At 39.9% G+C, this 14,912-nt stretch overlaps 1 protein-coding gene across 1 annotated transcript in view; it reads right to left on the bottom strand.

Annotated features, from left to right (window-relative positions):
- Window positions 1-14,912, bottom strand: part of LOC140659139 (uncharacterized) — a 104,420-nt gene that overhangs the window by 3,329 nt on the left and 86,179 nt on the right. The window contains exons 59-71 of the mRNA XM_072878403.1: window positions 13,942-14,106; window positions 12,069-12,234; window positions 10,539-10,723; window positions 9,841-9,933; window positions 9,352-9,556; window positions 8,218-8,405; window positions 7,420-7,517; window positions 6,833-7,017; window positions 5,568-5,770; window positions 4,871-5,060; window positions 4,109-4,218; window positions 1,218-1,337; window positions 662-801 (exon numbers count right to left, since the gene is read on the bottom strand). Coding sequence (XP_072734504.1) covers window positions 662-801; window positions 1,218-1,337; window positions 4,109-4,218; window positions 4,871-5,060; window positions 5,568-5,770; window positions 6,833-7,017; window positions 7,420-7,517; window positions 8,218-8,405; window positions 9,352-9,556; window positions 9,841-9,933; window positions 10,539-10,723; window positions 12,069-12,234; window positions 13,942-14,106 — 2,048 coding nt within the window. The remainder of the gene's footprint in view (window positions 1-661; window positions 802-1,217; window positions 1,338-4,108; window positions 4,219-4,870; window positions 5,061-5,567; window positions 5,771-6,832; window positions 7,018-7,419; window positions 7,518-8,217; window positions 8,406-9,351; window positions 9,557-9,840; window positions 9,934-10,538; window positions 10,724-12,068; window positions 12,235-13,941; window positions 14,107-14,912) is intronic.

Below are 14,912 nucleotides of genomic sequence, written 5' to 3'. Positions count from 1 at the left end.
ATCCATAACTAAGTTGCACAATAACAACAGAAATGGGCAAGGATTGTAATGCCAGAAATTTCAAGCCAGCACTACTGCCCTTTTCAGGCTTTTCAGCTTTCTTTGCATTTTTAAACAGATTTCCGGAAGACAGCTATCCAGATGACAGCTGCATTAAAATGCAAATATTGATAATCTTGAAATTCTAGGTTAAGTTTACAGAAGATAGATTTCATCAAAATAGACTGAAAAGTACAAAAATAGGTCACTATGTTCAGTGTGTCTATATAATACGTATTACTGTTAAGAGGAATCCAAAGGCATTATTCAGACAAAAAAAATTGAAACAAAAATAGTATCTGAGAAGTGGAACTCCTAGGGACAATCACAGCATATTCTGCAAGTATCCTTCTGCCTCCTCCTACATAGCAAATCAAGAGGAAATAAGCAAGCCATTAGAGAGTATGAATTGGATGGGTTACAGTGTCATTCTGAGTGAACAGCAGAAAAGGTGAGATAGACAAGGAGCAAGAAGAGTAATTCCAGGAACAGGATCATTTTTGCTCAGGCCCATAGTCAAGATTCATTAGTTTTATTTTCTCATGTGCTCTTGAATAAAAGACATGTAAGTACTGGAGCAATGCAGTCAGAATATTCAGGATGAAAAGAAAACGAAACTTACCACTGAGGAGGAATTTCCACAGGGACAAAATTTCGGTTGCACAAATGAACAAAAGCTGCTGCTAAGCTGCAGGCAGCCTTCAACTCGTGCGATTCACAGGTGTCGTATGTACACATGCTGTAGAATGGTTCAGGGTCCACCTTTAACACAAAGGGGATTGTTTAGAGGAGTGGTGTGCAGGGTACAAGCATACATCTGTTCTGGAGACAGCAATCTGGCAATACACCTGCAGGTGAACTGAAAGGGAAGTTTGATCTGTGTCTGTCGTCCCCCCCCGCCCTCCCTTAGGGCCATTCACAAACCTTTATTCTCTTCCTAACATTGAAGGGTTTATCGCACTAAAGAGTAGTGCAAAGTCATGCCACTATTTTGTGGATGTCAAGGACCTTAATTTATACTTATGGTGATATAACATTTTTTTTTTCTGTCTGGATTGTTGTTATGATTACTTCTAAAGTTTTCCGCAACAACTATATCCTTGCAACAATTATGTGTATTCCTTTGCAGTATGACGTGGATATTCAGATAGTCCTCTGGTGGCTGCAGTTATACTTACAACTTTGAAGCAGTTCCTAAGAAGTGAATGTGATTCCTCAAAAAACACTTTACAGACTTTCTGCTTAGCTGTAATTGGACATGGCTTCACTTTCTTCTGTACAAGACTGCACTTGTTCACCTGGGAACACAGAATTACTCAAGTTGGGGGTTTTGTTTGGTTTTTTTTAAACATCAGTGTAGCATGAATTCTTCAGATTTCCAGTGTGAGACGGTTTGAAGGAAGATATGGGCAGCTCAGTACACTGCTCTGATTAACGTTTATTGTTCATTAATATTGAGAAGTATCTTGCACTCTTCATAAACAAAAATGTATGTCTCATAAATATTACAGATTACAGACATTGTTTCCTTTTTCTATCGATTTTGTTATCCACTGAAGGATTTTGGTGGGTGGCTGCTGACACAGTAAGTAGTTGGCTAGTTGTCTTAACTTTTATTATATATGACAGATCGGAGTTGTGCTTTTACTACATCTTTTTGTTGGAGGAAAAAAAAAATCTTCATATCAGTGCTGGGTTATTCATAGGTAATAAACAACAAAAAGGCTTTTAAAAAAAAAAACCAAACAAAAGACCCGAACTGGAGATCCCTACAATTACAAGCATTTTTCGACAATAAAGTGTGAATGGATTTTTGTCATACATGGTTCAGGTAAGGTCCCTTAGCACACCAGTCAAAAGCTGACGATACCAGATATTAACAGAACTCATAATGAGCAGCATTTGCTAAAGTTTCTTAGGATTTGTTTTGACTGAACACTGTTTTTAGTACTCTGTATCAGATCAGCAACTTACTATTTCTTTCACCAGTAATTTCCTGGCACATCTTTAAGTTTAGAAGTTCATTAAGCAAGTGTAAATTCAAGTTATTTTAATTACTAAGAAAAATTAACTGCCAGTTTAATCTCTCAGATAACCCTCATCCTGCAGGGGTCAGACATTTGCAGTCTCCTTATTAACCTCCTCATTTTGTACATTAGCTGGTCTTGTAACACTAGAACTTCACTGATGTTATTTGCAAGGTCAGTGTATGACGAAGGCTTGTAATAGAGCTCCTGGTAGCGAGTTGCCAGTCTGAGTTTATAGCTCAATGCGAGGTGACTCCAGTAATGCAGAGTGACTGACAGCTTTTATTTCAGGCTGGGATACCTGGCCAGATTTAACCTGATTGTGGTTTTGCTTTCTGTATCACATATAGTTGTGCTAAAACTCCTGGTCAGGAAGGATTTTGCAAGCTCCGTTTTATCAGCACAGCTGAATACACTGGCTGTTTGAACTGGTTATTTCCACCGTATCATCTCTTCCTACCGCTTTAGAAAAGTTTCTAAGACTTTGCATGAACCACTGACTTGGCACATTTGTATTTCTGGCCATTGCTTTAATGATGTATGACAACAGTACATTGCTGGCAAGTCAGTCTTTTTATTACATTTTTCTGAATGGGGTATGACTGCAAACAGCAGAGAGTTCACCTAGAGTAATCTATAAATTTTTCTTGGCAGTATACAGCACTGCAAAGATGCCGTGGCGTGCAAATAAAACGTACAAATCAATAGTGTAAGCGCAGCCATTATGCCATCAGCCACTTAAAGAAGAACATACATGACTTCCCAGCTTGTTTATGACAGTAAGTTTCTTATGTATTGCTTTTAATTGATTATTATGTTTGGTTCAGCTTCTCTGGGTAGTTTTGCATTAGATGGTTGCATTTTTATGAACATATTAGAAGTTAGTATTTGTAGCAATTAAGAAAATTATACCTACAGTCAGTCATGTCATGATCCCACCCCATTATTAACATAAACATAGGCTGCAAACTCATTAGATAGATCTCTCCAACAGCAAGGAAAAGTGCAAGATACTTGAAGCAATCCTCTTTTTTAAAGTAAAGTACTGAAATAAAGCTGAAAATAGTAGCATTTCTGTGTGTGCCCAGAACTCAGACATCTTCTGGTGAGAGAAGGTAAAGGGAAGAGTCACAAAATCTTAGTAGTAATAAGATGCTGGTTTCTTTTTTTTGTAATAGATTCTCCAATTAGGCTTGAAGGGATTTAGAGGATCCTGTCAACATGGCTTGAGAGCACAGTAAGGCTACTTTTTTTTTTTGGTCAGTTGCATTCACAAATGGCTATATACACCTGCATATTTTCATATTTAGATTATTTTCAGCTGAAGATAAATTACATGAATTAAGGTTAAGTCTCTTTGAAGCAAAGAGGTATAACATTACTGGTGTAAGAGTAAAAGAGTTACAACTTTTATTTAAGATAGTTATAGGAATTCTTTTGTGCAAGTGAATAACTGAATCAGTAGCAGCTAACCCTCCAAAAAAGTCTCAGCACTTAGTGGTATGGGGATGGAAAGCAACTTTACTAGTCACTGTTTCTAAAGTTTTGTTCCTTGATAAGATGAAAAGCAGGCAGAACAAAAAAAATTAAGAGGCTAAACATACCCAGCTACAACAAATGGCTTGAAAGGAAACTTCCAAGAGGGAAAACTTCCTGGTACAAACTGGTGACTGACTGATGACCTATGGGTTTGTACCACCTGGCTCTACATTCCAGAAAAAGGTGTTCTAAGTACGAAAACATCAAAGATACTTGGTTCCAACATCACTTTCTTCTAATAGGAGAAGCAGCCCCCATGTTTTACCTTACGACTTAGGCCAAAAATGCTCAACGCCTATCTACAGGGAATTCTTGCATGGTTTTTGGCAAATACGTGCAACCATTTCCCTGGTTAAACACAGGGAAACAAATTATATGCAGTATGCTGCTGTTTTCACTGTCTAGTTTTAGTTCATCTCAGCCAAAACAGTATGTCGCATGTTGCCCTTTGTGCTCCAGCACCATTGGTAATCTGCATAGAAAGAAGGCCTTCAGCTCATTACCTGCCAGCTCTGTGCGAACTCTTGCACGTTGTCAGCGAAGGAACGATTGGGAAGTATCCATTCATTTCCAGCTTCATTATCATTGGTACCAAAGAGCCCAGCTGAAATACCTGGAGTGAAAATGAAATGGAGTAAAATAGTAGTTGTCACGAGTAGACACAGGAAAATTTTAGAAGCTGTCTCTGGGCTCTGTACACAGAGCTCAGCTGTAATGCAGGAAAGTATGCCCAGGCATCCATTATGAATTTTTCTCAGACTGCACTGCCATCTCGTTAGCTGTTCATTTGCTTCTCCTGACCAGATAAAGGCATCATATCCATTCGCTGCTAATCTCAGGGGTCTGAGTTTTAGAACAGTGTGGGGAATGTATTCCAAGTATACCAAAAATCCTGGAAGCTTTTAGGCCTCTCTCTTTCATGCTCTTGCAGGTTTGACAAGATAAACCTGCTATAGAGCAGTGATTCTCAGGCAGCGTTTGGGGTTGGGCTGACTGCATTACATCTACCCCCTATTTCTGTCTGCTTTATTGCATTGAAACAGTAGTAACCTAGGTAAACGCTTGCTGTTCTTACTGGAGTGATACATACCGTGCTTTATTTGGCAATAACTGGGAGTGCCTAGGGCCATTTCCAGGGTGTGTATAAATGAAGAGGGGAAAGGCAAGTGAAAGACAACCCACACACTGCTACTACAGGTGATGACAATTTGGAGATACAGAAAAAATGACTAACAGCTGACACAAGCTGTACGATCAATACTCACCATGGTGCCATCCAGCCAGAGTGATAGTACAGAGATCGTACTGAAAGTCACAAGAGACAGAAACTCCTTTCTGATTAGATACTTCTATTTTGTTGGTTTCTCTCTTTGAATTAGTGGTATTCTTTTCAAGGGATTGATCCAGTACTTGGCAGTTCTCTTCCATAAAGGAAGAGTTGTACATCTTGGATATCTGTTTTAAAATGAAAACGTAATTTCAAATATGTCACAATGAAAGTTCAGTGACAGGCAAGCTCAGTCTGGGTTGGCAGGTGGGATGGCATCAACTTTGCTCGGCCCAGAGTTAGGGAATAAGAACGGGGTTGTGTTAAACTTCTGAAAGAGCGGGAAAGCACAAAGTCTCCCAGGTACACTGAGGCTAAGGGCCCAGTTTGTTGTCCAGACCTCTCTAACTGCCATTCTCTTAGACCATGTAAGAGGAAAGCTGAAAAGTTTGTCGAGCCTCTCTTAAGTACCCAGAGAGCAAAGAGGAAGCCCGTGACTTAGAACTGTTTTTGTTTTGGGGAGTTATTTCCTGATTAAACAGTGGTTACTTTCTAGCACTTCCAACTGAGAGCTGTTCCGATCTATGTTTTGAGCATTAATATTTTGAAGACTTGTTGTTGTTGTTGTTGTTGGTTGGTTGGTTGAAGATAATTTCTGGTCTGCAAAGGAAGAATGTTTGACTTTCCCCTCCTACCTTCAGTCTTGGGTAGATACCGATCACGGACTGGTTCATCTCCACATACAGTGATCTTGAGTTACTAGTTTCCTCGTTTAGTATTACAGTGAAAGTATTGCGAACAAAATCCTTGGCAAGAAGTACACTGCACTTTGATGCCAAATCATAAATTTTTCCATCAAAAGTCATAAGATGCTTGGTCCCCATTAACATAGCATGATCTAGAGAACGGTATTTCAGAAGAAATATCAGTGAGTTTTCCACAGAGCAGTATGTGCTGTGCTACTACTTGCATACTGCAACACAAACAGCTTCTGGCTGGCGTACTCTTAAAATAATTTCTCAAGCTATTATTGCATTTTAATTAGTTACAAGTTGCTCTGCAATGAAAATTTCTCCAGAAAGGAAACAATCTAATAATTCCTTTTTCATTATAGATCCACCTGAGTGTCCTAAAATTTTGAGAAACATGAATTAAGATTCAAAGCTCATCTTGATTTATAGTCATGCTACTTGATAGTCCTATTTGTAAGCCGCCCCCCCCCCCATACACATTATACATTCCTATGCAGAAAACAGCAAGAATAAACTGTCTCAAAAAATATCCTGCCAAACCAGAGCATCAAGCAGAGTCGCAGTCCAGAGAACCCTGCTGATGTATCACTTCTTACACTATTTGGTCACTAGGACCCACTTTCAGTGCCCTCCATTGTGCCTGCCTGCTGGGAGGAAGCCTTTAAAAATGGCTCTTTCTGGAAAAGCTATTATCTACAAGGGACAGCTGGGACTGTTAATGCAGTCTTTTAGCATTTAGCAATGCTTTTTCAAGCAATATTGTCTCTGAAGTTTTGGTAGGGCTGAGCTTTTTCATCCTAGAGTCAACAGAAGTGATGTCACCAGTTTCAAAGTATGGACAAAGCCTCCATGGCAAGACCCAGGGCCAACAGGTATGACTGGCATTGACCATAGTATCAACTGACAAAAGCATATAGATAAAACAGATAAATGCCACCTGCTGATTTCTAGTCTAGTAGGAAGTGTAAAGAGTTTCAAAATTTGCATGAATATTAAGTAAAGGAGTGTTGCATGTCAGCTTTACCCAAAGTGTTGATATTATACATACAATTAGTTTTACAAGAAAGACTTTATATATAGTTTATAGGAAAATTATTAATTAACAATAATCGCTATGCAAACTACTATTCCAAATATAATTTGTAAAATTTAGAACTAAATGAAATAGACCCAGTTACAAAACAAAGCAGCAGTCTGAAAGGGCTTACATTCAAAGGGACTCTCCATCATCCTCCGTTTGAATCTATAATACTCTGCAACTATGTTGATATTGTAGAGGTCTTGGAGAGGCCTCATTAGCTTTTCTTCAATGAGATAATTAGTAATATTTGCCAGATCCAGGGAGTGGTCTGCTTTAGGAAGTACTGGCAGTTTTACTGCCACTGAACAGTTCCTGTAGAGTACAAACAAAACAGCACGTGCCCTTATCTGCTAAGCTGATGAAATGCAGTTGCTTTGTTATTAGAAATGTGGAAGTGAAATATTCGTAAGAACTACAGTCTGGTTGGAATGGCAAAACAAAGATGTACAATGGCTAAGACCTGCAATACACCATGCCATATAAGGCCAGTTATCATAGTTACTGCTATTCTGTTTGCTGCTGAGTAGCTTCTTCTGAAATGCAGCCTGTCCCAGTAGCCAACAGAAATGAACATTACAGTGTAATGCCATGTGCCCAAAGCAAAGAATGGTCGGGTGGTTGTCCACAACCATCAGTGTACAAGCTGATGCAACTATGCACATAACCATTTAGAACACTACCCGGCAGCAGGGATCTGCAAAAAACACCAATTACCTGGCTGAAAAACTGTAAAGGTTGAGTAAGGGCTTCCGAATCTTGCTCACAGCTCTAGAAAACATGGCCTCAGCCCACCTGAGCATCTGCTGTGTAGTCTATTGGAGAGCCAGAAAAGGAGATTACAAAACTGACTTCAGTACGGCTTCAGGGCAGGGTCAGTACTTGATAATGAGTTTTAAAGCAATAGTCAGTGAAATAGCACTTTAGTCTCTCTTGCATCTGTCGCTTGCCTGACGGCATCCTGTCATTTAGAGGTTAATATCCAGAGACAGACACTAGTCACCACAGCAACAAGTAACAGACAGAAATACATCCTTCCTAAAACAACATTACTTAAAGTATACCAATACTTCACTGAGTTAATGTGCTTCAGTAGCTTGCAAGGATTGATATCTTTGTTAATATAAATTGGTGTCATGATATATCCTTTATGCTCCTTATTTCAACTAGAAGAGCCCAAACCTATTTGTACATTATTAGTTGGAATCACAATCCCTCCTCTCTATGGAAGAAAAGCAAAAGCTACATGAATGACATTACTGCTGCTGTGATTTCAACCAAAACTAGTAAAACAGCCCCTCCTCTAGCTAGAAAAGTACTGCTTTCAAAGCAGCTCAAATATTTCAAGGACAGTAAATTAGCTGTGCCCAAGCTTGTTAGGTGGAAAGATAACAGCACTGTTTCCATAGCATAAATATTTAACTCTTTTTGTGTATCCATAGTTCAAAGCTGAGACTTCAATTTGTAGACCTTGTCTTTCAAACCATTAAAAATGGAGAACTGAATTATACCAACCATATCCAAGCCTGTTTTCACCACCTTTAATGCCACCTGGATTGGTTCCATTAGCCACACATCTTTCACAATCCTGGGCAAAAAAGCCTGGATTTTCTTCATGTACTCTTCTGTCTTCTCTTGCCAAACTTCATCCAGTGGCTTCAAGGTTACATCATAGTAGGCATCCTTCAAAGTTGCTAATGGCTCTGAAGCAAACACATTACAGGAAACCAACCTTAGCTAGTATGTTACAAAGTGGCTGTTTGTTTGTTTGTTTGTTCCCCACAGCTTCCAGCATAAGTGAAGGAGGGACTCAGAAAACAGGAAGCGGCAGCTTTGTTTTCATGGCAGCTGGGCACATTTCACCGCTGTGTGCATGGACACAGCGTTCTGAAAAACCGAAAGAGGCATTTAGCTATAACCCTGATCCACTCATACACCTTATATTATAAATACATTGCTGCTTTCCAAAATACATGTAAGGAATGCTTTGCAATATGCCACCATCAGAGCTGTACAGCTCAACCTGCACCTGCTCAAGGAATAACAGAACGGTTTGGTCACAACTAATTTCAAACACAGTATATCAACAAAATCCCACTTTTGAGTGGGAAGAGTCTAGAGGTAAGTGGCCCAAAGCGAGGTTTTAATCTTGTGAGAACTGAAGGTGTTCTCAGCTAATTACAGCTGACCACATTTCTCAATGGTTTCAATATGGGCCATAGTCCAGCTGAACAGTGCATGAGCAGCTACTGATAGACTTGGAAAAACCGGATCAAGTGAAATCTGATTAGTATAAGCATTCAAAACTCGAGGATGGATATGAACAGCCCTTTGGGAGGAAATGCTTGCCAGGGAACTGTTAGCAGAAACACTTCAGCTTAGGAATTAGGCTGTTCTAATCCAATTGAGCCCAGACCCCTGTGTCCAAGAGAACGCCTCTTCAATGATTTCGTTAGAAAGGTGGTCACACTAAGGTTACTTAGGGCTTATTGCATCAAGGCTCCCACTCTGTAAACTAAGAGCCAAGGTCAGGACTTTTTGCTAGATCAAAATAGGAACGTGTGCTGTTCAGCATCTTTTACACTCAAGTTTGTTTTGCCCTGCACTGACACTGTGCTTATCCTCCTTGCTTTGCATGGTTTTGCTTACTTTGCAATTCATTCTGCATTTGCTGGACAGTGTCTTGAATTTTATCCAGGTAAAGCGGGAGCTTGCTTCTCAGTATCTGCCCGATTCCACTTTGCTTCCACACCTGGGCAACAGCTCTACCCACACTGTGGAGGAATCCTGCTACCTTTTGCAAGGCTATCGAAGGCCAGCCAGCTGCTTCAGACAGAAAATCAACTTGCTGCACCTACGGTGGTTCCCAAAAAAGAAGAAATATCAAAATACACAGTGGTCACAAGCAAAGCTTTGACTCCATTCCAAGGCAATTCTGAACTCCTCAGTGTTGGTGCAGAGATACAGGATCTTTACCATGAAACGTGTTTTTTGTCTATGTATGACTTGCAGGTTAGCACAGGATTAACCATTTAAATGTTTGAGCAAAACAAAACAACTGCATGCGATATAATGATTTTTAATTAACACTGCATGAACATTTCATGGTACTTTCACAGATGATGTACAGATACTTACTGATCTCCTGAATCTCCACATATATCCATCAAACTTCTTAATCTTCTCCATCAGTTTGGCTTTCAGAAGGCTCCCAATTTCATTAAGTTTGTACTGTCAGAAGATTAATAAAAACCTTGAATTTATGATTTAGAATTGCTTGTGCTGGGTCCAAATCACTCCAAGTTTGTACTAGTTTAAATGCCAGCAAAGATCCACAGTGGCCTCCCGTTTCTCAGGGGAAATAACTTCTGCGTTATTCAGTGGTTAGAAATGGGAACAGAAGAGTCTAAGGATGAAAAACTGAAAAGCCTCCTCCAAGCAGAGAGTATGTGAAACCCTATTAGAAGTAAAAGCACATTCAAGAATTCTAATCTCAGTTATGTAACCAACATGCTGAGCAGCCCTGGCACATTACTGCTGCTCTTGCTGTATTTACTTACCCTCTTCAGAGAATACACCCTTTAGGTGAGGGTCCCATATTTTCTATGCTTTCTAGGTATGGCTGAACTTTTCAGTTCTCCCCATGGTATCTTTTCACACCAAAGTGAAAAATAATGCTATTATGAGTTTAGAAATTGCATCGTTCCCCTGTTTGCCTGGTTACTCACCAAAACTCACACCTGAAGCCTACCTGGGAGATGCTCCATCAAACTGACAAGATTAAACAATATTCTGGAAAAATCACACTGCAATTAGCTGCCACTGAAGGGTCTCACCTCAGCCTTAAGAACTGGATCCCCGCATCCATGAGCCAGAAAACTCAAGCTTCCATTAACAGCTGTTAGAGTCATTTGTCCCATGTTTTCTTGCCTTTCACCATTGATATTGAGATAGGTATTAACAGTAGCCATCTGTTGCCCATCAGTACAAGCACTGACTTCCATTCCTTCTTCCAGATCCCCTTAGAGAATGAAAAGAAAGTGTTTCATTCACAGGAACAACACTGACAGACGTTGTTTCAAAGCCAGCTTTGTAATTACTTAGGTGATCAATCAGTGTCTGAGTGTGTTAGGTGTTTGTAGAAAAAAAAACAAGAGGAGATAAACAGGAGAAAATTAGATCAGTGTCAGTGTTTGATTTTTCTCTTCTGTGTGCCTTGTGAATGATTTAAATACAGATTTGCTACTGCAAAGAAAGCACTGAATTAATACAAACCTAAATAATTCCCTCAGTCACAGTGATTCACAGGCTTTTTTCTACTATAGTTTTCCACTGTCCCTTGTTGCTGACATTTCAAAATGGCTTAGACCATAAATGAAAGAGTGTCAGTCACTCATCCACCCATCACACACATAAGTTGTTTCTGCCCAAGTAGTGACGAGCATAAGCAGAAATGGTTGGCAAAGTGCGCACAGAACCTGGGTTGAGAGAGTCGAGTTGAATCATTTCTACAAACTTCTGACTTCAGTAATTCACAAACTAATGGTCTTCATCTCAAATACATCACAGCACCTACAAGTGAGGCCATGAACCTGAGAGAAATTCCACTGCAGAAGTGTGGAATAGCAAATCCATAACTGAAACTAGGACTGGGATTGTCAGCAACATGAGTTTGAGACAATTGTCATACCACCAAATCTACCTGGTTTGCACACAAATCTAATGTAGTTGAAAGGTGGATGAGTCACAACAGAAAACACTTGCAGCAGGTCTCATTTCACCTAACTTTAATCATCTAAAAGTTAGTCTGAGCCAACAGCCCTCTCTCCTCTCTGCTGTCAGTAAGGATTGACTGCTGCTGAGAGAGTCACCTGCAGAGGGTGTTTTCATACATCCTATTTCATATATCTGTTCCAGCAGAGGGTAGAATCAGCCTCTGGAGGTGCCTTTCTCTTTCCCTTCATTGAAATTGGAATGTAATTATTATCTTAAATGAGGCACAGAACTTTAAGATGGTTAAATCAAGATGAAATGAATCCTGCCTTTGATCACCATCTATTATAATCCTTCCCTGGCTAGTAAGCATACAAATGTCTCCCAAACTGACCCTTGTATAACAAGTTTTAAGCTTCGGCTTTTCATTACCTGAAAGACCATAGCTTGAATCGCCATGAAACTGAGCTAGCTTGGCACTAGAGAGACATAGCCTTCCTTCCTGCCTCTTCATACCAATGGCAGGTGTGAATCACAGAATGTCTCAAGCTGGGAGGGACCCACAAGGATCATCAAGTCCAACTCCCTGCTCCTTGCAGGACTATCTAAAACTAAATCATATAACTAAGAGTGTCATCCATGAAGGTACATACCTTTCAAATACCCCATGTAGTACTCAAAACACTCCTTTCCTTTAGAAGCAGCTACTTTTACTTTTTCTTTCTGATCAATAGTCCCCTCCACCAGGATTTGGCTCTGAACAGATGAGGAAGTAGCAGTTCCTGTCAGGCCTAGCCAAATATCTTCAAAGGCTTTTAACTGCAGCCATAAAGGAAAAACATTTATTCAAAGCCACCACACAGAATTAATGAATGTTCAGAAATGATGCTTAAATATCAGTGCTTCCCACAGAAGGGTAAGTGGTGAGGGAAATGTTTTCCAATACTTGTGCACTACACAGGAGTTACGCTCTTAAGAAAGGCACAAGCATTAGGATGATTGGCTCAGGAGCTGAATGACTGGATAGCACAAGGCTCATGGACAAAATTTTAATGGTAGCAATGAAAGAAACATACTCTAACAGTCAATCCCCTATGAGGCTGCTAATTTCTGCCATTTATTCCAGAACAAAGAATAGAGAAAGCCCAAGTAGAGCAGCTCATACTTCTTTCATCTCCCTTCTTTCTAAAGAGAGAGGGAAAAATAATTTAGTATTTGTCCTAGCCCGTTATTGATTAAATCGTCATCATTTTGTTAAGGGGTGGCCTATTGTCTCAGTTAATTGTGACTGACCACCCACATTCCTTCTAATGAAGAGTTTGGATGGTGCCGACCACATCACTTTTCTGCCCACTGTTGCCACCACCAGCTTCTCCGCCTTATTCATTTCACAGAAAATTAAGAACAAATGCAAAATAGAGGAGGAGAGAAAAAGGAAGAGACTTGCCTCAGGATGAGCATCATATTAGCTGTTCTGTGCCTTTCTTAAGGCTGGTTCTTTTAGTTCTTTTTTCTGGCAAATGATGCTTTGTATGAGTCTCACATTTTGTTCCCCCCCCCCCTTTTTTTTTTGCCATGGTGCAATAAAACATGCCTCACCAACCAGATCAATCATGCTGAAGAAGGTGAGCTATAACACACAGCCTCTTAAAGCTTTTACATACTTGTCCTGGTTTCAACTGGGATAGAGTTAATTTTCTTCCTAGTAGCTGGTGCAGTGCTGTGTTTTGGATTTAGGATGAGAATAATGTTGATAACACACCGATGGTTTAGTTGTTGCTAAGTAGTGCTTACACTAGTCAAGGACTCTTCAGCTTCTCATGCTCTACGGACTGAGAAGGCTGGGGGTGCACAAGAAGCTGGGAGGGGGCACAGCCAGGACAGCTGACCCCATCTGGCCAAAAGGCTATTCCATACCATATGGCCTCATGCTCAGTAGATAAACTAGGAGAAAGCTGGCCGGGGGGGCAGCGATCGCTGCTCGGGGACTGGCTGGGCATTGGTCGGCGGGTGGTGAGCAATTGCATGGTGCATCACTTGCTTTGCATATTCTTTTATCATTATCATTACTATAACTATTATTATTATTATTACTATTTTATTTCATTTATTAAACTGTCTTTATCTCAACCCACGAGTTTTTTTTTTCATTTTTACTCTTCCGATTCTCTCCTATCCCACTAGGGGGGAGTGAGCAAGTGGCTGTGTGGCGCTCAGTTGCCGGCTGGGGTTAAACCATGACAATACTCCAGTTGATACACACTTGACACTGAGCTCTGCAGATAACGAATGTTGGTGCTTTCCTTTCTCTCTTGATCATACTGTACATCTATCAATGTACATACATTGCATAACTGCTCCTTTAAAAACAGAACTAAAGAAATCAGGAGTATTTTATGTTGCCTATACTTGCCTGCTGTTTTAAAGTCACTGGCTGCACCTGATCAGTTTGAAAGATAGATGGCAGTAGGCCTTTAAAAACCAAAACCCAAACCCCAGTGCCACTAAAATAGAATAAAAACTCACTTCAACTTCCAAAGAATAGTTCTTCACATCAGCTGTACTCTGATTTTTTAAGGATACTCCAATCAACCCCTCATCTCTCCCATGATCAGCAAGGTGGAATCTGCCCTCTGATTGTAAAATGATGTCATCTTTGTTGAGCTGGTGTTTTCCAGAGAAAACAATTACCTAAGTATGGACAAAAAAGGTGTTAAAAGCTTAATTTGTCCAAAGAAACGGGCTCTGTATAGATTAGTAAGAGGTTGTACAATGTTAGCATCCTCATGAAATTACACAAGGAAGTGATGAACAAAACTTGAAGTTTCAGAAACTAGCACAATCCTCCTCCTCACAGCACTGCCTTACTTCATTACATCTTCAGTTTCTGTGGTATAACAAAGCATGTTCAGTGATTACAGCCTAAGACAAGACAAACAGCTGTAATATAACTATATTTTATGAAAACAAGTCCTTTTTTTTTTTTGGCCTTATGCTTCTCAACTGCTCTAGCTAGGCATTTTGATGCATGCCATTGAACAAAAGGGTCCAAAAGAATACAGAGGCATCTGATTTTGAAGTAACATGCATATACATTTTTTCCATTATAAACAGGCACTAACACATCTTGGTCTTGGAAAAAGTCTTCACTGGCATCCGAATTTGGCTGCTGCTTCCCATTGCTAACAGGGTGTGACCTGCTCTGACAGTAAACAAGGAAACCATGTTTTGATATTCTCCAGAAACATGAAATTAAAAGACCTTTGAGAGAGGAATAGGAAAGGAAGAACATGGAGGAAGTAGGAACATTTACAACTGTAACAGAACCTATAGAATATACTACAGTGGCAAACACAACCTTTCTGCCTCAACCCATCAAAAGACACTGTTTATTTATTGTTTATTAAGATATGGCAATTCTCATGAAAAGTTGCAGCTCAGGAAAACTGAGTCTCCAAAACAGTAATTACATTTCAAGTGAAGTAGGTTCAATATGT

Source organism: Ciconia boyciana, chromosome 13, assembly GCF_034638445.1.
Source record: "Ciconia boyciana chromosome 13, ASM3463844v1, whole genome shotgun sequence".
Taxonomy (NCBI): domain Eukaryota; kingdom Metazoa; phylum Chordata; class Aves; order Ciconiiformes; family Ciconiidae; genus Ciconia; species Ciconia boyciana.
The sequence above is the reverse complement of the archived record's forward strand: the minus strand, read 5'-3'. Positions and strand labels throughout refer to the sequence as shown.